The sequence below is a fragment of the Phyllostomus hastatus genome, unplaced genomic scaffold, assembly GCF_019186645.2.
Source record: "Phyllostomus hastatus isolate PE091 unplaced genomic scaffold, TTU_PhHast_1.1 phas_scaffold_216, whole genome shotgun sequence".
Classification (NCBI taxonomy): Eukaryota; Metazoa; Chordata; class Mammalia; order Chiroptera; family Phyllostomidae; genus Phyllostomus; species Phyllostomus hastatus.
This window is the reverse complement of record NW_025334018.1, coordinates 7,743,256-7,768,740: the sequence shown is the minus strand read 5'-3', so window position 1 is coordinate 7,768,740 and position 25,485 is coordinate 7,743,256. Positions and strand designations below refer to the sequence as shown.

The following is a 25,485-nucleotide window of genomic DNA, read 5'->3' as shown; positions in this document are numbered from 1 at the left end:
CATGCAGTTAAGAAAGGGTTGCTTTCAAATGAGGTACTTCAGTATATTAGGGAGCCATTAACTGGTTTGTTTTTTAAACTAATGTATTGTTAAAGTACATGATACATAAAACTTAATACTTGTGTTATAAAATGAAGAAAAGTAAAAGTAAGTTATCCTCCATCTTGTTCTTCTCTATGCGCAATCTCATTATGAACAATTTCTCACATATATTACCAATGTTGTGCAACCATCACCGCCATCCGTCTCCAGAATTTTGTCATCTTCCTAAACTGAAAGTCTGCCTGTTAAACAGTAACTCCTATTTCCTACCATCCCACAGTCCCTAGCAACTACCATTCTTTCTGTCTCTATGAATTTGACTATTCTAGGTAGCTCATATAAATGGAATCATACAGCATTGTTCTTTTGTGACTGACTTATTTCGCTTAACATATTGTCTCTTCGGGGTTCATCCATATTATGGCATATGTCAGAGTTTCTGTCTTTTTTAAGACTAATATTGCTTTGTATTATTTTAAGAGATGCTTATGTGTGTAATCATATTTTGTTTACTCAGTGTATTTTTGAAAGAGAACTGTCTGCCCTGATTGGTGTGACTCACTGGGTCGGGTGTCATCCCACAAACCGAAAGTTGGCAGGTTCGATTCCCAGTCAGGGCACATGGCTCAGGTTGTGGGCCAGGTCCCCAGTTAGGGGCATGCAAGAAGCAAACGATTAATGTTTCTATTGCATATAGATGTTTATCTTCCTTTCTCTGGCCCTTCCCCTCTCTCTAAAAATTAAAAAAAAAAAAAATCTCTTTAAAGAAAAAAGGACTACCTATAGATACAAAGATTTTTTTAAAAATTACAAACAAATACCTGTTCAACTTTACATTAATAATGTGGAAAGCCTCAAGAAAATTGAGGAAATCCCCATGAAGATATCAATTGTACTGGCTCAAGAAGTAGGAAACCTGAAAAAGGCCTCAGACCCAACCCAGTTGGTTTCCTAGCCACACTTGTGTGATCATGTATGTGTGTTTATGCTTCATACAAAATGGAAAATACACTTGTCAAATTCTTTAATATATGATTCTGTTAGGATTTTGACTGGAATAATATTGAAACTACTGATCAGTTTGGAAGAACTGATCTGATATTGTGATAGTCTTCTCTTTATGGAATCTCACTCTTTGTATTTAAAAGTTCTTTATCAGGTTATGTGATTCCTTTTTATTTTTAATAAGAAAATTATTTGCTAATAATATACACTTAAATGGACACTGAGTTTTATCAAGTTATTCTGTAAATATAGGGAATGACATTTATAGATTTTGTAAGGTAAACTCACCCTTGCATTCTTGAGATAAATGATGTATATCTTATTCACTACTGCTGCTGCTTGCTTGATCTACAGACCATGGGTCCATATAATCTCAAAAGGAACTTCCCACATACAGTTAAAACAACCTAGTTATTGATTATAAAAAGCAGACTAATCAGATGAAGTATTTAAGTTTACATTTATTTTTTTAATCTTTTTTTTTCCATTGCCATTTAGTACCCTTAAATCCCTCCCCACAGGAATCACCACACTGTTGTCCATTTCCATGAGTCCTTTTTTCTTTCTTGTTCAAACCCTTCACCCCTAAGCTTCCCTCCCCCATTAGCTGTCATCCTGCTCTCCATCTATGAGTCTCTGTTTTCCTTGTTTGTTCATTAGATTCCACATATGAGTGAAATCATATATTTGTTTGTCTCTGATTCAGTTATTTCATTTAGCACAATGTTCTCCAGGTCCATCCATACTGTTGCAAATGGTAAGGGGTTGTTTGTTTGTTTGTTTGTTTTAATCTTTTTTTAAGGCTGAGTAGTATTCCTTTGTGTAAATGTCTTATAGTGCATTTATTTTGGTAGGTCCTGGTGAGTCAGGGTCAGAGAAGGTCTATTGAACTAATAGTTTCTAGACATGGACCAATCAGTTTAAGAAAATAAAAAACTGCCCTGGCTGGTGTGGCTCAGTTCTGGCCTGCAAAAGTTCAGAGGTTCGATCCGCAATCAGGCCACATGCCTGGGTTGCAGGCCAGGTCCCCAGTATGGGGTGCATGAGAGGCAACCACCCATTGATGTTTCTCTCCCTCCCTCCCTCCCCTCTCTCTCTAAAAAATAAATAAATAATTAAAAAAAAATTTTTTTTAAATAAGAAAGGGTGCTGAAATGGGATTGTTTATATTGCCAGTTGAGGACATTAAACTTGTTACTATTAGTTCATAAGCATACCCTTAATTATTAGGAAACTAGGAAGAAGATAAAAGAACAACCCCTTAATGTGAATACATTTTTACTTTAAGAAGGATAAGCTATGTTTTTAATTGTCTCATTTTTCTGCAAACCAGTGGAAATTTCATCGCAGGCCTCAGCCAGAATTTGGGAACTAGTGTATCAGGCCATACTATACTGCTTCTTGGTGACTTCACTTATTAGCTAGATAGATTGAGAAAAAAGTCAGGGCCCAATATCCAACTGTGACAGCTGGTTGGCTGATATTATATATAAAGTTTTATGGAAGCGAATTCTCCTAAGTTTTTAATAAATGTATCATTTTACAACTCCTGGTCTCAGATATGCTTTGGTGGTGGTGGCGGCGGCATTGATGTTGAAATGTCAAATGATACCCTGGTTAATATATTGTTTTCTTACAAGTTATTCTTTCCTACTCTTTGTAGAATCTTCCTTACCTACTAGAGATGTAATATATTTTAAATGTTCAGTGGAAATGTTTTGGGAATTAATTTGGTTGAATTAGCCACACTAGTATTTCTCTTCATTGATGTAAATAAATAAAAAAACAGTTATCTTGTGTCAATACTTACTGAAGATGAAAAAGAATAATCTGCTTTTATTGGCCTTAAGTTAGACCATGGCAGAGAGGCAGTCAACAAAATACACATTAGAAAGCTAGTTCATAGTTAGCACCATGGAAGATAGAAAAGAAATAAAACATACAAGTCTATTTTTAAATACTTTACAGTATAGTCAAGGAGAACCTAATGTATGAAACACTGCATGGTATTAAATATCAGCAGTATGAGTTCAGAGGAGCGAGAAATGGAAGTGGTTTCAAGAGCTTTCATTTGACTTGGGTTTTGAGATGAGAATTCAAATAAATGAAAGGACAAGAGTAAGGTGATTTTAGATGGAAGGAATAGTATGAACAATTTTTAAAATTCATGAGCAAACAGCTTTGTGTTATGCCTGAACAGAGTTTTGATTATAATCAACTTTTAAGAACATTTTGCTGATTAAACGATATGTACATAGTTATTATTCTGCATAGTTAAGTAACTCATGTAAATCACTGTACTACTTAACGTTAATTATTGTAGGCCATCCATTTCTGAGGACAGCTCAAAAGAAACAGTTGGCTTGAAGCTCTAAGAATTCTTTGAAGACTAGGGTTCCCAAATATCTGGGCCTCTGATTTTGTGGGGCGGGGGTAGCTTAGATGTTTCACAAGCCTCCTAAATGTTAGGAACCAGAACAAAGCAAGGGAGTCTGGGGATTGGAGGAGCTAAGAATCATTCAGCCTTTTTTCTCCCTATTTTCAGAGTTCAGAGTTAAAGAGGAAGAAACTATTGTCACGTATCTTAATTTAGATTAGTTTAAATGGATGGCATTCTCTCCTCATACTCACCTGGATATATACTAACTTCGAAGAAAGAAAAACTGGGAGAAAACAACTATCAGTGAAGTATTTGATTTACTCTGTAACAGAAACTAAAAACATGGTTAACATAAATTATTTATTCCTTCCAAAAGTCTTTTGAGTGATTATATTTATTTTAATATATGCAAATTAAGGCCTGATATCAATTTTTCTAGTCACTTTTCTTTGGGTTTTTTTTTTTTAAGACTTTATTTATTTATTTCTAGAAAGAGGAAGAGAAAGGAGAATGAGAGGGAAAGAACCATCAATGTGTGGTTGCCTCCTGTGCAGCCTGCACCAGGGACCTGGCCTGCAACCCAGGCAGGTGCCCCAACCAGGAATTGAACTGGTGACCCCTTGGTTTGCAGCCTGTGCTCAATCCACTGAGCCATACCAGCCAGGGCAGTGATATACAATATTACTCAAGGTCATAACCCAGTTAGTCTTAGAGGTAGAATTTGAATTGATGTTGGTCGGGGGCCAATTTCCATTTTCTTTCTGCTATACCATTCTCTGAAGGGGATCAGAATTCTGATATGTGGATTTGAGACAGGACTATTCTTAGCACCTTAGGGGACAGATTATGTTATTTATTTGATATTCCAGGCATGTGCCATAACTGGGAATCTAACTGGCGACCCTTTTGTTTTGAAGGCCAGTGCTAAATCTCCTGAGCCACACCAGACAGGGCATGTTCTTTCATTTGGGCCATAGTTTTTTGTCTCCACACCTGTAACATTGTAAGGAGCAGAGCCTTAGGTACCAGGGCAGGTGACCCTCTTGGCTGTGTTGTGGCGCTGTCCATGGAGGAAGGGTATGAGAAGGGCAATGTTGCTTGCTTGGCTCTCACCCTGTTTTCAGTCACTTCCCCACAACCCACAAGCAAATTGGGTCCTTCTGGTGCTGATTCCCAGGTGGGTGGGTTTTTGTACGTTTAGGACCCCATGGGTCCCTCTAACAGACTCTCCTGTGAAACTGGGAAGTTCTCCTACTGCTTCAACTCCCACAGGTTTTTACAGTTAGAGGTTTTGAGGTTTTCTTTCCCCATGCGGGATCCCTGGGTTACTCTGTCTGTCTTGTTCCCCAGATGTTCCTCCCAGTTTATCTGCACAGGAATGTGGGGCCATCTGGTCCTCCAGCTGCCAGCTTGCTGTGCATCCTCCTCACTCCAGCTGTCCATCTCTGCCCCTCTTACCAGTCTGGATAAATGTTTCTTCTTTAACTCCTTGGTTGTTGGACTTCCGTACAGTTTGATATTCTGTCCGTTCTGATTGTTTTTTGTTTTTTAATTTGTTGTTACTCTTTTGGTTGTGTGAGGTAGCGAAGTGCATCTACCAACGCATCCATCTTGGCTGGAAGTGTCTATGTTAACTTCCTTTCGATAATCTTTTAAAATTGTTGAGCAGGTCCCAAGTTTGTGATCACTAATATAGAAAATGTACATATCTAGGTAATAAGACATCATTGATTTTTTAATATTTTTTATAAAAGTAAAAGAAAAGAGGGCAACATAAAACTAGTAGGATTTTTTTTTTTAAGATTTCATTTATTTTTAGAGAGAGAGGAAGGAAGGGAGGGAGAGCAACATCAATGTGTGTCTGTCTCCTGTGTGCCCTCCACTGAGGACCTGATCTGCAACCCAGGCATGTGCCATAACTGGGAATCTAACCGGTGACCCTTTGGTTGTATTTGAGAAACTAGTGCATCAATATCTGGTTTGAAAGAAGTAGTTGCAACTCTCAATGGGTTCTCAAGGTGGTCATCACATATTTTGGTTTTAATTTTACTCTTAGTGTGTTTCATTCTTGAAAACAGTTGCTTGCAAATGTAGGTGCTGCTAAATAGCAATGACATGAGTAAGGTGTGATTGAAATAGTGAGAGTGTACACATTATTTTACATGACATTGAGACACATAATCACAAAACAAATCTCATAATGTTTTCAGTAATTTACAATTTTGTGTTGGACCATATTCATAGCCATCCTGGGCCAAATGCAGCCCAGGAGCCACAGGTTGGACACCTCTGTCTTAGATCATTGCTTGGTATTATCTAGGGAACCCAAAATATTTGAGTAACTAATAACTAATAGAGAGAAGCAGGTAATTTGGAGCATGGGGGTGATTTTGTTTTATTTATTTAGTTATTTGTTTTTTTCAAGATCAGATAAGATTGGGGGCATTTAGGGTGGTATGGCTATAGACTAGTTATTTATTCTTTTAACAGGAGAAAATGTTCAAAATGTATTATGGAGGTACATGTTAGGGTGCAATAAGATTATGAGACCCAAAAATGTGTTGGACAGTTGAGATGGTATAGTAAATACTGTGCCATTTTGGACAAAGAAGAAGCAGGAGTCTGGGATTTCAAAGGAAAAGTAAACAATTCACAGATAGACAATGTCAATGTAAAAACATTCAAACATAAGAGTTTATTTGAGCCAAACTGATGACATGCTGGGAAATAAGACCTCAGATGCTCCCTGGATGAGGGTGATTTTAGAAGGAAGACTTTGGTTAGTATTTATTTACCCAATAGAAGGTATTTATTGTATATCTGCTAGGTAGCTGATTTGCATTGAGGTACAAAGCCAATGTGTGAAAGAATTTATGGTCTGGTCGGGAGACATTTGTAAATGAGTATTTTCAACTCTGAATAGTACAGTATCTATGTACATGTTGTTAGCAGTATCAAGGATGGACATAAAATGTAGCAGCATAGGGGTGTTTTCTTTTTAATTTTTATATTATTTTGAATAAATACTTGCCCAGGTCAAATTTCAAAAAGTGTACAAATATAAAAAATAAGTTCCTCTATCATGACTCTCCTTGTCTCTTATGATTTTTTGGTTTCTTTTGATAGAGGTATCACAGCAGTTTCCGGTATATATTTCCAGAATTATTCTTTATGAATATAAAGTATATGCTTGTTTGTAGTTTTGTACACGTATATAGCATGCTGGACCAGTTATACCCAGTGTTTTTCACTTTATATCTTAGAGATAGATCTAGATGAGATATAGAAGGTCCTTGTGTTTTTTAATTGTTATGTATATATAATTCAGTGGGGTGGAGGTAATATATTTTATTTAGCTGAGTCCCTCTTAATGGACTTATAGGATATTTCCAGACTTTTGTTGGAAATAGTGCTGCAAAGAATATCTTTATATAGTCTTTGTATGCTTGCTGGGCAAGCATATCTGTGGGATAAATTCCCAGCAGTCTGGAGACCTTATTGAAGAGTGGTGAAACTAGAGGAGGAGATCATTTATTAGGTTTGTTCTAGTAATGATGAGAAACTGAAGTAAGGTGCAGGCAAAAGGAGTGGAAGCAGAGAGAATGAATTAGAAACTGTATATTTTATCAATTCTAAGATGCACATCGTTTTTCACATTTTAATATATTTGAAATCTGCATTTTATAGTTAATGGTTTCATTCAGCTAATTGGAAGTACTTTTAAAATTCCTTGGTGGTATGTAAAATGTTGCATGTTATAAACAGTGGTTTCTTTTTAAAAATTTCTTTTATTCATTGATGAGAGAGAGAGAGAGAGAGAGAGAAACATTGATTTGTTGTTCTACTCATTCATGTATTCATTGGTTGATTCTTGTATGTGCCCTGACCAGGGATTGAGCCCGCAACCTTGGTGTATAGGGGTGACACTCTAATCAATTGAGCTACCTGGCCAAAAAATGGTTTCCTTTTTTCTTTCTTTCTTTTTTGGGTTAACATTTCGTCCCCTTCAACCCCCTGCTTCCCCCAGTTATCATACTGTTGTCCATGTCCATGAATCCTTTTTCATTTTTGCTCAGTTCTTCCCTCCCCCTCCCCCATTAGCTGTCATCCTGGTCTCTGTCTATGAGTCTGTCTGTATTTTGCTTGTTAGCAACTATGGAACATTTACACAATGGAATACTACTCAGCCATAAAGAGAAAATTTAACCTTTTGTGACAGTATGGATGGACCTGGAGAACATTATGCTAAGTGAAATGAGCCAGTCAGAGAAAGACAAATGCATGACTTCACTTACATGTAGAATCTAATGAACAAACTGAACTAACAATGATTTCTTAAATTGAGAAAAATGCAGTAATTAATAAAGAAGGAAGGATTCACAAGACCTAAAAAATAAGGGGAAACAAGAGTCAAGGTTGACATACCTTTTTTTTTTTTTTCACTTTTCAGTATGTAGGCCATTTTTCTCTTTTCTGTATGGACTTCATAGTTGATTAATGGTTACATAAATTTTGTGAATTGAATAAACCAACTCCACTATTGGTGGGTATTTAGATTCTAAGTTTCTTTGACTCTTTTTTAAAGATTTTATTTATTTACTTTTAGAGAGGGAAAGGAGGGAGGAAGAGAGAGAGAGAGAAATATCAATGTGCAGTTTCTGGGGGTCATGGCCTGCAACCCAGGCATGTACCCTGACTGGGAATCGAACCTGCGACACTTTGGTTGGCAGCCCGTGCTCAATCCACTGAGCTACGCCAGCCAGGGCGCTTTGACTCTTTACAGATCATTAATAACACTGAACAGTTTCCTTTTAGAATTAGGGAACATTTAGATTTAGTGGACTTCTACATAATTGTATATAGCAATATTTAACCAATGTTCTGAGTGACAAATTACTTAAAGAACGTCTGAGTTGGTACCTTATGAATGTCAGGAGACAACTTTGAAATTTTTAGTTTAGATGTGGCTCTTTGATGTACATGGAAGTCATTTTGTTTGTGACTCATGTTCTAAAAGCAGTAGTTAAGGCAAAAGATTAGCCTTAAAACTGTTCACTAATTACAATATTTATGCATTTTTTTATCAGCAACCTTGTACAGACATATACATGTATGTGTATGATGTATACTGTAACTGGTATCATATAATTCCATGGAGTGGACCATTCAGAAATTAAGTCAATTGAATGTTGTGATGCTTGGAACACCAGCAAGTTTAGGAAGATTCAGAGTTGCTGGTTCTTCTGTTTCTCTTCATCTTTGTAAATATAATCTTACTATTTCTTCCAGGTCTTCATTAGTCAATATTTCTCTGTGGCCTCCAATTTCTTTCTGAAATTTAATTGCCTTTGTCCCTGAACATTTAACTCTGTTGTTTTTGGTCTTAAACTCTTGCTCAGTACTTATGGATGAATTCTTGTAAGTTAAATGTAAATATGATATGACTAAGATTAAGCTATAGCTCTTGAATCTGTCATTTCTTTGTTGGGATAGTCTTTGTAATTCATTTTATAGAGCATGTGATATTTACATAAGACTTTTGGTTATTGGGGGTGACAGATAAAGTAGTTCCAGGGTTCTCAAAACCGTGACATCTGTCACAGAGTTAGTACATTATTTCCCAGTCTCAACAAGAACACCTCATCGAGAGGGAGTTTCAGGCACATTTTAAGCTTGTTGATTAATCTTTTCTTAGATAAACTTAATTGTAAATCTGAGCCCTTGGACAAAATATTAAGGTATTCATTTTAAAAAATAGTAAATAAAATAAGCACATTGATTCTATACAACACAGTTCAGTAGTTTAAGTTCATAAGAAGAGCAAGAAAGCTCTGAACTTTAGCTCTGAAAGGACCCTTAGGAACTACTTAAATATATTCAGCTTAAGTTCACCAAGGGTCTTAGCTCAGCACTACACATAGGTGACCTCATGTCCTGAGGTTATCAACACACTGTGAACTCTCACACAGTGTCCCAGTTTGGATGCTATGTGATTATCCTCACGTTGTGATGGAGCAGTGTGGTACTCAGATTTTCTCTGTAGTTACAAGAGTGTTCTTTCTCACGCCTTGATATAGTAGATAATTATTCAGGTAATTATTTTTATTAACCTTCAACAAAGCAACTAAGTAATTTTAAGGAAGCTGGCAGATTTAATAAAGAGAAGATATGGATTCTTTGGGGAATGGTGTAATTTTTCTTCTCTAAATATTTTCATGACACTGCCATTATTTGTACTAAATATCCTCACAAATATTTATTTAACTGGGATATTAAAGCCAGAGGATATGTTCTAGATAATATATTATAAATCAGTTATTTTATATACTTTCTCTTTAATATAAAAATCATATAACATTGCATATAACTATCCTGGAAAATGTAGAAAATATCCTATTTTATTTATGGAAATACACATTTTCTTTCCTTTGTTTTTCACTAACTCTAATTCAAGCATCTTCCTGTTATTTATAGACAATTATCAACCACATAATATAGATGAACCTTTATTTACTATTTCCCTATTGTTATTCTTTAGGGTATTCTAGCTTTTGTATAATTATAAATAACATTTTTGTCCATGGGGTCTTTTCTTCATTTTGTTTTTCCTTTCAACATCTTAATTTTACAAATTAAGTCAGATAGAAACTAATGAAAATTATTGTTCTTGAGGGTTACAGCTTAGGTCTTCTGACTGGCATGTTCTGCCCTTTCCATTGTACCATAATGCTTGTTCTCTACGATTGAAGGAACACTCAGGTTGAAATACTTTCTGTATTATATCAACCCATCTTTGGAACAGGCAGGACAGACATAAAATGTTAATAATAATTCAAGTTCAAAATTATTTAACCCTTCTGCCACCAGGTTAACAGTTTAGTTTTGAAGTTACTTAAGCTTAAATCTGTAGTGCTTCTCCTATTGTCAGTCTCTTTCCCCTTCTTCATAATGAGAAAAACAGGGTTAAGTACTTACTTTCTAGACTATTGAAGAATTGCTGTTGTGAGAACACTGATTTTACATCTAGATTAACTTCTGCAGCAGCCCCTAGCATACCTAACTGTGCCTCAGATAAAGTCTAGTCCCTTTCTATTCTGTATAACTACACAGAAACCAGTTGCTGTACTGGATTATTAACTAAACTGAATAGAAAACTATTCGTTATTGTTCATTCTTTTTCCTCTTTTCATTGTATTTTTCTTCTCTTTTTTCCCCTAATTTATCATTCAAAAAATAGTTACAAAAACCTGCTATGTTAGGCATGGTCCCAGGTGCTGAGAGTTCAACCGTAAACAAAACTGACAAAAATCCTTCCCCCCTCGTGAGGCTTATATTCTCATGGGGGGAGACAGGCAAAAAATAATTAAATTCTATAGTATATTGGGAAATTACATATTATATGGGAAAATAAAATAAGGAAGGATGATAGGAGTGTTGGTGGCTTGGTGTTACACTTTTCTTGGTCCAGGAAGTACAGGAAGTCACTGAGAAAGTGATATTTAGGCAGATATTTAAAGCTGATAAGAGAGTAAACCATGAGACTGTATGCGAAGAGAACGTTCCAAGCAGAAGCAGCAGGGGGTTTAAAGGACCTGGAGACAGGGAGTATACCAGGTGTGTGTGTTGTAGGTCTTGCAGCAGCAGGGTGGCCAGAAGGACTGGAATGGAATAAATGGTGACCAGAACAGGGAATTGGAAAGATAACAGGGGCCAGATTGCTTAGGATTTACAGGCCATTATAAAGACTTTGACCTTCACTCTGAGTAAGGAGGGGAGCCATTATTGGAGGGATTTAAGCAATGGAGTGATATGATCATATTTTTATTTTAAAAGGATCACTCTTCTGAGTTGAGATAAGACTGAAGTGTGGGGCAAACAAAGACAGAAACAGAAAAACCAGTTAGGAGGCTACTACAATAATTTTAGCAAAAGGTGATTATGACTCAGACCAGGAGGCAATGGTAAGTAGTAGTTGGAGTCTGTGTATTTTTTTATTTTTATGTGTACATTTTTAATCCTCACCTGAAGATATGTTTTTTTATTGATGAGAGAGAGAGAGAGAGAGAGAGAGAGAGAGATCAGTTGTCTCCTGTCCACACCCTGACTGGTAATCGAACCCACAACCTTTTGGTGTACAGGATGATGCTCCATCCAGCTGAGCCACCCAAACAGGGCTGGAGTCTGTGTGTCTAAAAAAATTTTATTACTTTTTTAGTAATTTCAGATTTAAAGTTTCAATATATTACAAAGACCTCCTGTGTCCCTTTCACCCAGATTCCCCAGTAATTAATGTCTTACTGTATTTGCTTTACCATATTGCCCTCTGCATATACACACATACATACACCCACACGCATATACACGTACTATTTTCTGAACTATTTGAAAGAATGGTGCAGATAACAATGCCATATTTAATACTTCACTGTCTTATTTCCTACAGATTCTCCTTATATAATTGTATTAATAAGCTTGGGATGCCATAAAAAATACCGCAAGCTGTATGTTTGTGTCTTAAACAACAGAAATTTATTTTCTCACAGTTCTGGAGGATGGAAAGCTCAAGATCAAGGTCTGACAGAGTTCAGTTTCTGGTGAAAGTTCTCCTCCTCATTTGTACATGGCCTGTTCCTTACTGAGTCCTCACATGGTGAGATTGAAGGTGGGGAGATATCTTTCGTCTCTCCTCCTGAAGACAAAGACACTCTTATCTTCTTAGAAGGCTCTACTGTTATGACCTCATTAATTACCTCCTTATAGGCCCTATCTGCAAATATAGTCATATTGGAGGTTAAGACTTGAATGTATACATTTTGGGGAGATATAACTTAAAACATTGCAACAATTGTAAGATCTGTACAACTGCCAAAATCAGGAAATGAACAGTGATGTAATACTACCGTAAAATCCATAGACCGTGGTTGAATTTTGCCAGTTATCCTAATAATGATCTTCAACGGTCCAGGGTCATATTAATTGTTATGTCTTTTTAGTTTTCTTCATCTGAAACAGTTCTTCAGTCTTTCCTTATCTTTCATGACCTTGACATTTTTTAAGAATATGGACCATTAATTTGTGTGATATCCATAAATTTGTGTTTTTCTGATGTTTCCTTATTAGATTCAAGTTACCTAGTTTTGGGCAAAAATACCACAGAAGTGATGTTGTGTTCTTAATCCGTTGTATTTGGAGGAACATGATGTCAATCTGTCCCATTAAGAGTGACATTAGCCCTGGCTGGTGTAGCTCAGTGGATTGAGCGCGGGCTGTGAACCAAAGTGTCGCAGGTTCAATTCCCAGTCAGGCCACATACCTGGGTTGCAGGCCACGGCCCCCAGCAATTGCACATTGATGTTTCTCTCTCTCTCTCTTTCTCCCTCCCTTCCCTCTCTAAAAATAAATAAATAAAATCTTTTTTTAAATGTTTTTTTAAAAAAGAGTGACATTAACTTTTTATCAGTTGGTTAAAATGGTGTTTGCCAGGTTTCTCCACTATAAAGTGAGTATTTTGTGAGGAATTCGTTTGCAACTATATAAATATCCTGTTCCACATTAAACCTTTTCTCACTAGTTTTAGCATCTGTTGATGATGGTTGCTTGAGTCAGTTTTTACTGCCATGGTTGCCACATGCTGATTTTTTAAATTACCTCATTCCTTATAGATTTATTAGTTGTCATTTGATTATAAGGCAGGACTTTCTCCCTTATTTACTTATATCAGTATATTTTCATGGATTGCTATTTTATTCAGTGGGTTATAATTATTTATTATTTTTTGACACTTGTCCATTTCATAGGTTTGGCCACTAGGAACCTCTTGAAGATTGCCTGTGTCCTTTTGACATTATTATTTGAGCACTTTTTAACTTCATAGTACATGTTCCAAGTTCTTTACTTTTTTCCTGGCATGGAATCAACCATTTCTCCAAGAAGCCCTGGTTTCTCTTAGAAACCAATATCTAGATATTAAGTAATGGGACATTATTACTTCATGGTCTTTCCTTTTTGGAGGGAGAGACATCAGTGTGTAAGATATATATCAATCTGTTACCTCGCCTCCAACTGGGGGCCCGGGCATGTGCCCTGACTGGGAACTGAACTGGTGACCTTTCTGTCCACAGGCCAGGGCTCAATCCACTGAGCTACACCAGCCAGGGCTACTTCTAGGCCTTTTCAATTGAGAGTTAGAAAATAGTCATATGTACACACAAATGCCCATAAGAACACACACATATTCAGTCACTGTGTTTTCTATATAAAACTGTGAGTTCATACCAAGACTTCCAATTATAATCCAGCACCACAGAATTTATTCTAGCCTTGCTTTTTTCTGTATTTGTAATTTCCTAAGTCTGTATATTTCAAAGGTAGTATTAGTAAGATTCTGTATTGTAAGTTTGGATATGGAGTGTGGAAGACAGAGAGGAGTCAAGAATGACTCCAAGTTTTGGGTTGAAAAGAAGGCATTTACTGAGATGGAAAAGACTGGAGGAGTAGACAGTTTGGAGGAAGACATAATGAGGTCACATGGTGAGTGGTAGCTGTGTATTAGGCATCCAAGAGAAGATGTTGAGTTGGCAATTTATTTGAGTCTGTAGTTCAAAGAAGAGTTCCAGGCTGAAATATAAATTACTTTAAGACAACCAGATTACATTTGTTTAATAACCTATTACTCTGGAAGCAGCAGATATGTGTTGTAGAATGTTAGGAAACAGGCAAGCAAAAAGTAAAAAATAGGCATCAGTACTATTAAACCTTATTTCCATAGCCTTTCCCATCTCTTGTACAGATTGTTTCCTAACATGAGATCATTCTGTGATTGCCTCTTTTTCAGTTGATGATTTCATCTAATCCCAGACCACATTCATATTTCTTCAATTGATCCAAAAATATAATTTACAGCTAGTTAGTCCAAACATATCCAGTTCTCAAAAAAATATCAGATTGCCACATTCCTGGAGTCTCTTAATCTCTTCAGTATATTTTATGCCATTGAGTTGTTGATAAGACTGGACCAACTGTCCTGCAGAGTATTTTAACTTCTGAATTTGTCTGGTTTCTTCCTTGCAGTGTTATTAGTTCTTTTTATTATTTCTAACAGTGAAATCATTTGTTGCTTTTTCTAAAACACCCTTCTGTATAAAAGCTTTTTATGGCTTCTCTTAGCCACAGAAAAAAGGCTAAAACTTTTTAGCTCATTATTTAAGTCCCACCAGACTTTGTCATGTTTGCCTACTCTCCCAGCGTTCTTCCACCCAGACCTTCCTCCTCAGACAGGTAGTGATTAAGAATGTAGATTCTGGAGCCAAACTGTATTTAAATCCCAGCTTTACCACTCACTAGCTATGACTTTGAACAATTCGCTTTATTCTGTGTTGTAATGGAGATAACAGTACCAAAGGGTGTTGTAAAGACAATCAGTTAATATTTGTATCATCTTTAGAACAGTGCCTAACACACAGAAGGTGGTAGTAAGCACTTGTTACACAGGGCTACTCGGCACCTTTGCTCATGACTTGTTCTCACTGGAGTGCTCTTCCCCTTCCTTTCTGGATGTGAAAAATTTAACTTCATCAAACATTTAACTAGTATTGATTGAACACCCATGAGACACTGAATAAGACATTGGGGGCATGGCAAAAACAAGACAGAAAGACTTCTAGCCTTCAGGGAGTTTATACTCTAATGAAGGGTGCAGTCAAGTACACTGCAGTGAGATAAGTGTTGACAGGTTAAGTTCAGGGTTCACTAAAGATTTAGACTTGTGGAGGAAGCTTCAGGGGAGATGTGAGATACAAGCTGAGACCTGAAGAAAGAAAAGGAGTAGCCTATTGAAATGGGTGACACTTCAAGGGAAGGGGGTGGGGTTTGGAGATGAGAACAGTGTTGTTCCCCAGACTGGAGTCTTAAGGGAGAGAGTGGCTGAAGTTGAGGCTGAACAAGTAAGCAAGAAGTAGGGCATAGAGGATTTGGAAAACATTCAGGATGGTCCTTGTCAAATTCCATTTCCTGTAGGCATCTTCCCAGACTACCTCAGCCAACTTCTCTCATTCCTCCTGAATTTCTTAGTGTTCTGGCTAGAGTGGAGGTTTTGCATTGGGGAAAAGTAGCAATAAAATAATTGGGAGGTAATTTGTTTTGAGAAGTAGCAATGAGATGGAGGGTCAGAATCTGACGTGAATAAAATTTAAAATTGTGGACATTTTTCTGTGGAAGAGTAGAAAACATTAAAGATTATTCAGAGTGGGTTATAGAAAAGGACAATTCTGAGAGACAGAGAGAGGGGGAGAGGTTTCTGGGAACCGTAATTCATTAAAGATAGAACTTTGATTTTGAAGAGGAAGAGGTGAGACTGGAACAGAAGGTAAAATCCAGATCGTAAATGGAGTCTTAAGATGTCTGGGCATTTTCCAGTAAGCCATTGGAAATCACTGACAGATTTGATATGAGAAATAACTGGACATTGTTTGCATATTAGAAGATGAATTTAGCAACACTGTAGGGAGTAAATTTGAGGGGGCCAAATCTAGAGGCAAGATAAGCAGTTAGGAGGCCGTCGAAATGGTAATCCAGGTCAAGGGTAAAGAACCCTACAAAGAGCTTTAGTAGGAAGAGAAGGAGAAGAAGGATAAATTTGATGGACGTTATTGGAGACAAAATTGGCTAGACTTGGAGATTTATCAAATGGGGGTGACCATCAGATAGGGAGAAGGAGGAGTCAAAAAAGATTGCTAAAATTCTGACTAAATACAAGAACAGTAACAGATGGAAGAGGGGAACCTTTAGTAGTAAAATGTTGAAAAATTAGCTGAAGGTGCCTCTGAGACTTAGCACTGACTGGTAAAGGAACTCCAGGCTTGATATATATGGATATGGGAGCCGTGGTTACATAGGTGGTTGTAGTTAAGGGCATGGAAGAGATGATTATGCTGATAGCATTCCATTTTCTGTGTGCTAAGCACTGTCCTTAATGCTTTTCATACATTATTTAATTCTTGTATTAACCAGTGGAATTGTCATTTTACAAAGAGAGAAAAAGTAACATATAAAAGAGTTAAGTTATGCATAAGACTCCAAAACTAGTAAGTGATAGAGCCAGGAATGGAACTATTTGACTTAAAATGTGAAGTAAAACACCATGCTGTGGGTGAATAGAGAAGAGTGCTCAGAGGAGAATACCAGAGAGCGTTGACATTTGAAGCAGGATAATTGCAGCAGAGCTGCCTGACTCTACATGCCCACATGTGTATATGTGGAGGAGCCAGAGAGAGAGGAGGAAAATCAGGAGAATGGTTATGACAGTAACCAAAGGAGGAATTACTGAAACAGATGATTCCGTATGCCAAAATCCACAAAGAAATGATATTTGAAAAAATTTCCATTGGGTTTTAGTAAGTTGGAATGTATTGGTAACTTGGGTAATTGCTGTTCGCGTGGAGTGATGGTAATGTAAATGAGATGGCATAATTTATATAAAGTTTTTTAGCACAGAGAATTACTTTTTTTTTAAATAGGGAAGAAAGAGAGATTAATTTCTCCCATACCATCTTCTCTTAATCTTATTTTTTTCTAAAGATTTTATTTATTTATTTTTAGAGAGAGGGGAAAAGAAGGAGAAAGAGAGGGAGAGAAAAATCAGTGTGCGAGAGATACATCAATTGGTTGCCTCTCACATTCCCCCAACTGGGAACCTGGCCTACAACCTAGGCATGTACCCTGTCTGGGAATTGAACCGGCGACCTTTTGGTTTGCAGGCCAGCACTCAATCCACTGAACCACACCAGCAGGGCAAGAATTACATTTTTTAAGTACAGAAAAAAAGTAACTTCTGTAATTATGGAGTTAATAAGAGTTAAGCTAGAGACAGTGAATACAGCAAACTCTTTCAGATTCCTGATTCTGAAAGACCTTAAGTGACTCACCTAAGTTGATCTGGATGGATTTAAATGTGGATACAGTTTTTAAGAGAACATAATTCCCATCCGATTATTTATGTTCTGTCTGTGAAATAGCATAGAAGTTTATCAGTGAGAAGGAATGTGGTAATATAGGAGCTTGGAAAGAGTGGTAGGCAGTTGAAATAGCTCTTACTGCAAATGGGAGAAGGTGCAGACTAGGAATATGTGAGGGTCCAGCCGTTTCAATCCTCCTGATAGAATTTTTCTTCAGAGGAACGCAAGATCAGAAATAAAGTTGTAGCAAAGGCATTCGGTTAGATTGATCCAGATTGATCTAGATTTAAGGTCGTTGAGTATATGTGCTAGAAAGGCTAATACATTTGAGGGGAGAAGGAAAATATGAACGTTTTGATGAAAGAACAACTTGAATAGTGGGTCAAAGACTCTGGAATTGATGGAGAAAAAATTGAGTACTAGAAGGGGCTGCAGAGAAAATTAAGAACTGATATTTTGATGAAATTGAACAACAAATATAATGGAAGTGGGAAGGTTGTGGTCAGAAAAGGGGATTTTAAAAATATAAAGTGTTCTAGGAGGTTATAGAATTTGAGATCAAGAAACTGGGAGACTGGAAAACGATGGATCATCCATCTACGTGGATATTAAAATTGTCTGGGATAACAACAAAACTTGGGGTAGTGTTGCTCAAGGTTCCAGATAGTAAATTGATTAGACCTTGTCATGGGCCTTTGAAAACGGTCGATCTAGATGTGTTTGTGGGATCAAATTACTTATTTCCCAGGACATTCACTTAGTGATGGAAGTAGCCGCAGAACTTCATCTCCAGTAGATGTATCTGAGTGGTATTTGGACTGGTGGATCTACAATAATAATGTAGAGAAAGTTAAGGAATTTGCCTGAGGTCACATTCTGACTGGATTCTAAAGCCCTGGTGTTTTTTCAATAAGTTGAGCTGCTGCCACTCAATTTTTTGTTTTCCCAAATGTTTGGGAGGGCAGTTTTGTTTTTTCTTCAGCTTCTTCAGAATTAATGAGTTTTTTTAGTGTCAAGCATCTATAAAGTAAAGTAGAAATTTATTCAAGGAGTACTCTGAACAAAAACATACCCTGAAGCAGTCAAGGTTTTTAGGTACTAGTTCAATAGGTTGATTATATTAGTTCATTTGTCTCTCCATCCATTCATCCTTCTAATAGTAGATATGCAGTTTGAGAACATTTAGAATAAATTGAACTAACTATAAGTTGACTCATTTGGTTTTATTTATTGTCTTTTGTCATCTCTAGCTGCCTATCCCCACCGTTTGAATCTCTTTTACCTTGCCAATGATGTCATACAGAACTGTAAAAGGAAAAACGCAATCATATTCCGTGAATCATTTGCTGATGTACTTCCTGAAGCAGCTGCTCTAGTGAAGTAAGTAAATTCTTACTGTTCTTTGGGATGTAAGCTTAGAAAAATTAGAATTTTATTTTCTATTTTTATTTTTATTTCTATTTTCTATTTTTATTTTACCCATTAGTAAGAACTGTAATAGTTGTACATGCTTCAAGATCCAAGTAAATTTTGTCCAGTTGTTCATGGTAACCTTCCTGCTAATACACACATTTTTTAAAATTCTTTGTTCCCTTTCTGAAAGCTTGTTATTTACTGCTTGCCTCTGCCTGCCTATTTTATCATATGTATCTCCTAGTCATACTCTCTGGCTGTACTTATTTCTAGCTGCTTCTTCTGTTTCTGTATTTTTTTTTACACATTTGCACACTTCTTTTAAGAGTCTTTCTGAAATATTGTCCCCTCCACAAAATCTGTATATTATGGGAAAATGGAAATGTTTATTACCAACTGCATGTTGATTTATTCCATTCTTAGTAAAACTGTACCCAGAATTTTCCAAAGTGATGGAACACATAATCTGATTTTCTTTTTGCCCTGTTTTAGTTGTTTTCCTTGTGTTTCATTTATATTTCTGAGTTGTTTGGTACAAGAGACACACACATGGAGGATAAATAATTATGTGGAACAATTAAAATAGCTAAATATTTCCTCAAATTATATATTTATTAGCATAATATTATATTTGTTTACATATATGAAGATGCTATATCTTTGATCCAGTTGTTAGTAATAACCCCATCAGAACCGAATGACCCTTGTTCCTTCCTTTGGATTGTTAACTTGAGATGTCTGCTTGGGTATTACAGAAGATCAGAATGTGGTCCTACTTTAATGTACTAAGTAATAAAGGTTTGTACACATGTATGAAATAATAATAGTAGCACCTTACATTTATTGAACACTTGAAATTGACCAGATATTATGCTGTGTGTGCTTTCAGTCATTTAATCCTGTGAACAACTGTATAAAGTATTGATAGCTGCTACTCTTATTCCCATTTTAAGGAAGAGGAAACTGTGGTTTAGAGAGATTAAGTAGCTTGCCTAAGCCCTCACAGCTTTTTGTGTGGGGGTATAGAATTCCCATCCAAGCCTCTCTAGACCCCAAAGCCCGCATTCTTTGCCACCTAACACTAGTCTGTGTTACCTCTTTATATATATATATATAAACCCTGTAATTTTGAGTAAGAAAAGCAATATGCTGGGTGATCTCCACTTAGAGTATCTGCTGTGACTATCACTGTAGTCTTTTTAAAACTTAACCTAGTGTTTCCTAGACCTAGATTTCATGACCTAGTTCATGGGTGTCAGCTTTTATTTTACCATATAAAGATATTTTTTAAAAAACAACTACCTTGTATTACTATTACTGTTACACAATAAAAGATGGGAAAGACATAATCTCAAAATAAAGTACAGTCTTTTTAATTAAAATTTAGGCTCTGAAAATGTTTTTAACTCAGGGAAGGGTGTTTTCAGAAACCTGTAGTAAATATCAAACCTAATGTGAAATGATAAACACATTCCAAGACAGATGCCTTCTATTATTACCATTCACCATTTTGTTGGTTAGTCCATTGATTTCTAAATAAATAAGAAGAATGTGTTTAGAAGAGACAGGATTGTCGTTATTTACATACAATATAATTACCTACATCAGGAGTGGGCAACTTTTTTTTTAAAAGGACCAGGTAGTATTCTGGTAGTATTCTTTTCTCTGAGGCTTTGCAGGTCATAAGATCTCTGTCCCAACTAGTCAACTTTGCCATTCTTGCATGAAGGCAGTGATAGACAATCACAGATAAATGGGGGTGGCTGTGTTCCAATAAAATTTTATTTACAGAAATGGGCAGCATGCCAGATTTGGCCCAAGGTTGATAGTTTGCCAATCCCTGGCCTAGGTAGAATCAGCTAATAAAATAGTTCAGTTAAACATCCAGATTCAAGTTCAACATAGAAAAGTATAGTATCTTTCCTATATATGCTAGCAGTAACCAATTTTAAAAAATGTAAGTTCCAGGCAGGTGACATAGATGAGTGAAGTGGGTTTGAATTTGCGGGAAAAAAAAACATCAAAAAGGGGCAGCAGCTAGTCAGCTCTAGCCTATCGCCATAAATATGAGCCCAGTGTTAACACACACTGCCAGACCTATCAGCGACTTTTTTCACTTTTTAAGCTAGGTTAAAAATCTAGATTTTTATATGAAGTCTCCCAGTTTTTAAATGTGTGAAGCTAAATCGCAATAAAAAATACTGTTAGCCAAACAATACACATCTGATGACTAAATTTGAGCCATAGGCAACCCATTAGAGACCTCTGTAATGAGGCATTATTTTATTCTTTAATCCCTTTATGGAGTTACTTGATTAAAAGTTGCTATGGGGTAGACTCCCTGTCATATGTTAAGACAGATGGCAAAAAGGGACACTAGTTTTTTGTTTTGTTTTGTTTTTTTAAGGCTTTTTTTTTTCTTAGATTTTATTGGTTTATTTTTAGTCAGTGGGAAGGGGAGGGAGAATGACAGGGAGAGAAACATCAGTGTGTGGCTGCCTCGCATCCCAGGCCTCTGCTCTGACTCAGAATTGAAGGACTGGGAATTGAGCCGTTACCCTTAGGTTTGCAGACCAGCACTCAGTCCACAGAGCCACACCAGCCAGGGTGGAAACTAGTTCTTTCAGATGGGTTGGGAACTTTTCCTTTCCAAATGATTATCTAATTATTCCAGTTCCTTCCCTCACTGGTTTGAAATTCCATGGGCTAAGAAGCTGGATATGCTAGTAGTTGTTGTAATGAACATATACATGTGAGAGGGAGGGGCATAAATGAAGATAAACCAACCTGATGATATTTATTTGCTATTTGTATCCTAGAGATTCTAGCTAAGGTACAAAAATGCTAACTCGTCTGCATATATATATATATACATCATTATGAGAACAGAATAGTTGACATTTCTATTTGAAACACAGGGAAAATGTCTTTATGAATGAATGTCAAGAGTTTGTTACCACTTGGAAAACTGTGGGCTATTCTTCCACTTCAATAATTTTTTTTATTTTTTCACCAATAGGTGTAATACACACACATGCCCATGTTATGTATAGATTGTAGAAGAATCTCTATAACTGAAGGTTTGCTTGTATTATATTAGAATTGTGTGAGAGTGGGTGTAGCTTTGATGATAGAACTTTCCTAAGGCCTGTTGCTATCCCAGGTTTTCATAAAAGGCAGTCATTTTTGCTTTTAAATTCTCTTCTTTAATTGAACTGAAAAGTGAATTTATATTAGTTATCATCATCAGAGCTTAATGTTTTTTGGGTTTTTTTTTTTAACTCTGGTGGTATAGAGATGTATGTATGACCTTTGTTGGGGTAAGATATCATGACAGATTTTGGGAAAACAGTGAGTTTGGTACTTTGAAATACACCCAACTTAAAGGGTTTCTTACGTAGTCGTTGATTAGTGAAGAATGTCTTGAAACCATTTGGAGTTTGAATTTTGGCAGTTTTCTCACCTTCTTACTAAACTGTCGGACCTACCTTTCTGCTGTGTTTACACTTTTTCTCTGGGAAACTTAATCTACTCATGGATTTAACTCTTAATTCATGTCTTAATAACTACAGGTACTACATCTGTAGCTCCAAATTTTGGACTGTCTTCAGTTACTTCTGGGATACTGCTTCATTGTTACATGATAATATTCAGCTCAAAATGTCTAAAGCAATAACATATGTTATGTTTGTATAAAGTCCTACTCCTATAATTTGTGTGAAAATATATTATAAATTGATATTATTATACAGTATTATTTGAAACTCATAGTAACCAACTTTGCAGATCAGCAGATTAGATTTTATTATTCCTTTTCACAAATGAGAACACTGAAGCCCAGAACAGTTAAGGAATTGCCCAAAGTAAAATGACAATTTAGTAGAAGACCTCAGACTGAAACAGATTTTTCTAACTCCTAGTCCTCTTTTATCTCTATTCTGCCATCTAGTCCCCCTAAACTTAACTTACAATTTTTATTTTATAGCGATTCCTTGGTAATTTTAGATTCTTAGCCCTTTATTTCTTTTTTTAAATTATTTTAAATATTTTTATTCTATTTTTACAGAAGGGAAGGAAGGGAGAAAGAAAGGGAGAGAAACATCAGTGCCTTTCATGTGCCCCTTAATGGGGACCTGGCCTGCAACCCAGGCATGTGTCCTGACTGGGAATCAAATCAGCGACCCTGTGGTTCGCAGGCTGGTGCTCAGTCCACTGAGCCACACCAGCCAGGGCTTAGCCCTTTATTTCTTAGTCATTTACCAGGGGCCTATTCTTCTTCCATTTCTTCCTCCTCCTCTCTCCACCTTTTAACTTTACATTATCTCTATTTAATATATTTACATTATTATAACAGCCTTCTATCTAGTTTCTCAGTTAGTGATATACTTTTCATTCACTTTAGGCTATGTACACATTGATGTCCAGAGATATGATGGTTTAATAAGGCCATAGGCTCTGGAACCAAGGTACATGGGTTTGAATCCTGGTTTTGCCACCTCCCAGCTCTGTAACTTTAGGCAATTTAAATTAGCCTCAGTTTCCTTTTCTGTATAAGGTAGCCAGTAATAGTCCCTACCCCACAGAATGTGGGAACTGAGTTAATAGTACATTTAAAAAGCTCAGAACACTGACTAGCATATAATAAACATTTAATAAATTTAATTGCTTCGATGATGATCATGATAATGATTACTTCTACTACTATTAACAAATTAATGTTACCAAATCACTACCCTGATCATGCTGTAAAATACATTTTTTTTACTACTTTACAATTTAACAAATTTTTTTCCAACCTTATTATTTCTTTGAGTCTCAAAATTATATAATTAGGGGCAAAAATTATTATCTTCATTTTACAGATGAGGATACTAATAATAAAATAACTGACATAAAACTACTTTAAGATATGTAATTAAACATTAAAAAATAAAAAAGAATGAGATCCTGTCACTCAGCCTCCCCTGAGTTGTTTGTTTGTTTGTTTTTAATCTTACAGTACCATTATCCAAGCTCCTTAGGAAGGTATTGAAAGCTCTCTACAATAAAATCTCAACCTTCTTTTCTATCTAGGTTGACAGCTGTCCCATGTACTAATGATGAACCATTGCTCTAGCCAGACACTCATACTATATGTTTTAATATAAGTGCTTGTGAATTTTTCTTCTTCTTCTTTCTTGGGAAGCAGTGGAGATTAGTAGTTAAGAATGTAAGCTTTGGAATTGGGTTGCCTGATCAGTTTCAAATCTTGTATCTACTACTTGTTAGACTAGTTATTTAATTTCTCTGAGCTCCAGTTTTGTTTTTTTCTTTTTCACTTGTAATAATACAGCTTGTATCTTAGGGTTGCTGTGAGGATTAAACAAGCTGATATATGTGAAGCACTTAATAAAAGTGTCAAGAACATCAAAGAACTCTAAAAATTAATGAACTAAGTATCTCATGAAGTTTAAAAAAAGAAGAGCAGAATAAGCCAAAAAAGGAAGGAAGTTTGTAATAAAAGCAGAAACTAATGAAACTTTTAAAAAGAAACATGCAAGGCGGTATTCAGGATAGTTATACTCTAGAGAAAGAAGAATGATGATTCCCAAAGGCTGGGGGGGAAGGAATAGGGGAGACAACTGTTTAATGGGTATAGAGTTTCAGTTTTGCAGGATGAAGAGTGCTGGAGTTGGATGGTGGGAATGGTTGCACAACACTACGAATGTACTTACTGCCACTGAACTGTTCAGTTGAAAATGGTTAAGATGGTAAATTTTATGTTATGTATATTTTACCACAATAAAAAGAAAATAGGGGGTGGGGGGCACAATAACCACAAGGCCAAATAAACATACAGTAGAAGGGTTCAACAAAGGAAACTTTGATTCTTTGATAAAATAATAGTCAGTAAACTTTAGATAAGATTGATCAAGAAAAGAGAGAAGGCATCAATAAACAGTATTAGGAATGTAAAAGGTGGATATGATTACAGTTATTGCAGATTCTAAGAAGAGGATAATATGAACAGGGTTATGCCAATAAATTTGAAAATTTCTACAAAATGGTTAAGTTCCTCAAAAAATACAAGCAACTATAGTGGCTTGAGAAAAAAAATAAGGAACTAATAATCCTATAACCATTGAATAAATTCTAATCAGTAGGCAGAAATCTTCCCATAAGAACATCCCCTTTTTTGTAATGGGTTTGCCACCAGAACATAGGTGTCATTAAAATCACCACTAAAGTTAAGCCAGAATGGTAAAGGAAAAGACTTGTACAAACACTGTCATCATTGTACACAAGTCCGCCACTTCTGGCCATCTGATCTACAAATACAATGGGATTGATCAAAGCCATTGACAAATTTGACAAGGAGGGAGTTGAGGTGACAAAGGGCTCCTTCAAGTGTCCCTGGATCTTGGAAAAGGTGAATGTAAGTGCCTGGTATCACTATTGATGTCGTCCTGGGGAAATTTGACCATTGGACATGCCCAAAGACACAGAAACTTAATCAAAAAAGATGATCATAGACACATTTCAAGCTAACTGTGCTGTCTCAGTTGTTTCTGCTTGTATTGGTGAATTTGAAGAAGCTATTTCCAAGCATGGGCAGACCCACGAGCATGCCTTCTTGGCTTACACACTGGGTGTGAAACAATTATTTATTGACATTAACAAAATGGCTTCAGTTGAGCCACCCTTCAGCAAGAA

General features: G+C 36.2%; 1 protein-coding gene across 8 annotated transcripts in view; it reads left to right on the top strand.

Annotated features, from left to right (window-relative positions):
• RPRD2 (regulation of nuclear pre-mRNA domain containing 2) overlaps positions 1-25,485 on the top strand; it is a 95,091-nt gene that overhangs the window by 23,793 nt on the left and 45,813 nt on the right. For all 8 annotated transcript variants that reach the window (XM_045816427.1, XM_045816426.1, XM_045816423.1 and 5 more), the window contains one exon: positions 18,630-18,759. In XM_045816427.1, the coding sequence (XP_045672383.1) occupies positions 18,630-18,759 (130 nt within the window). The remainder of the gene's footprint in view (positions 1-18,629; positions 18,760-25,485) is intronic.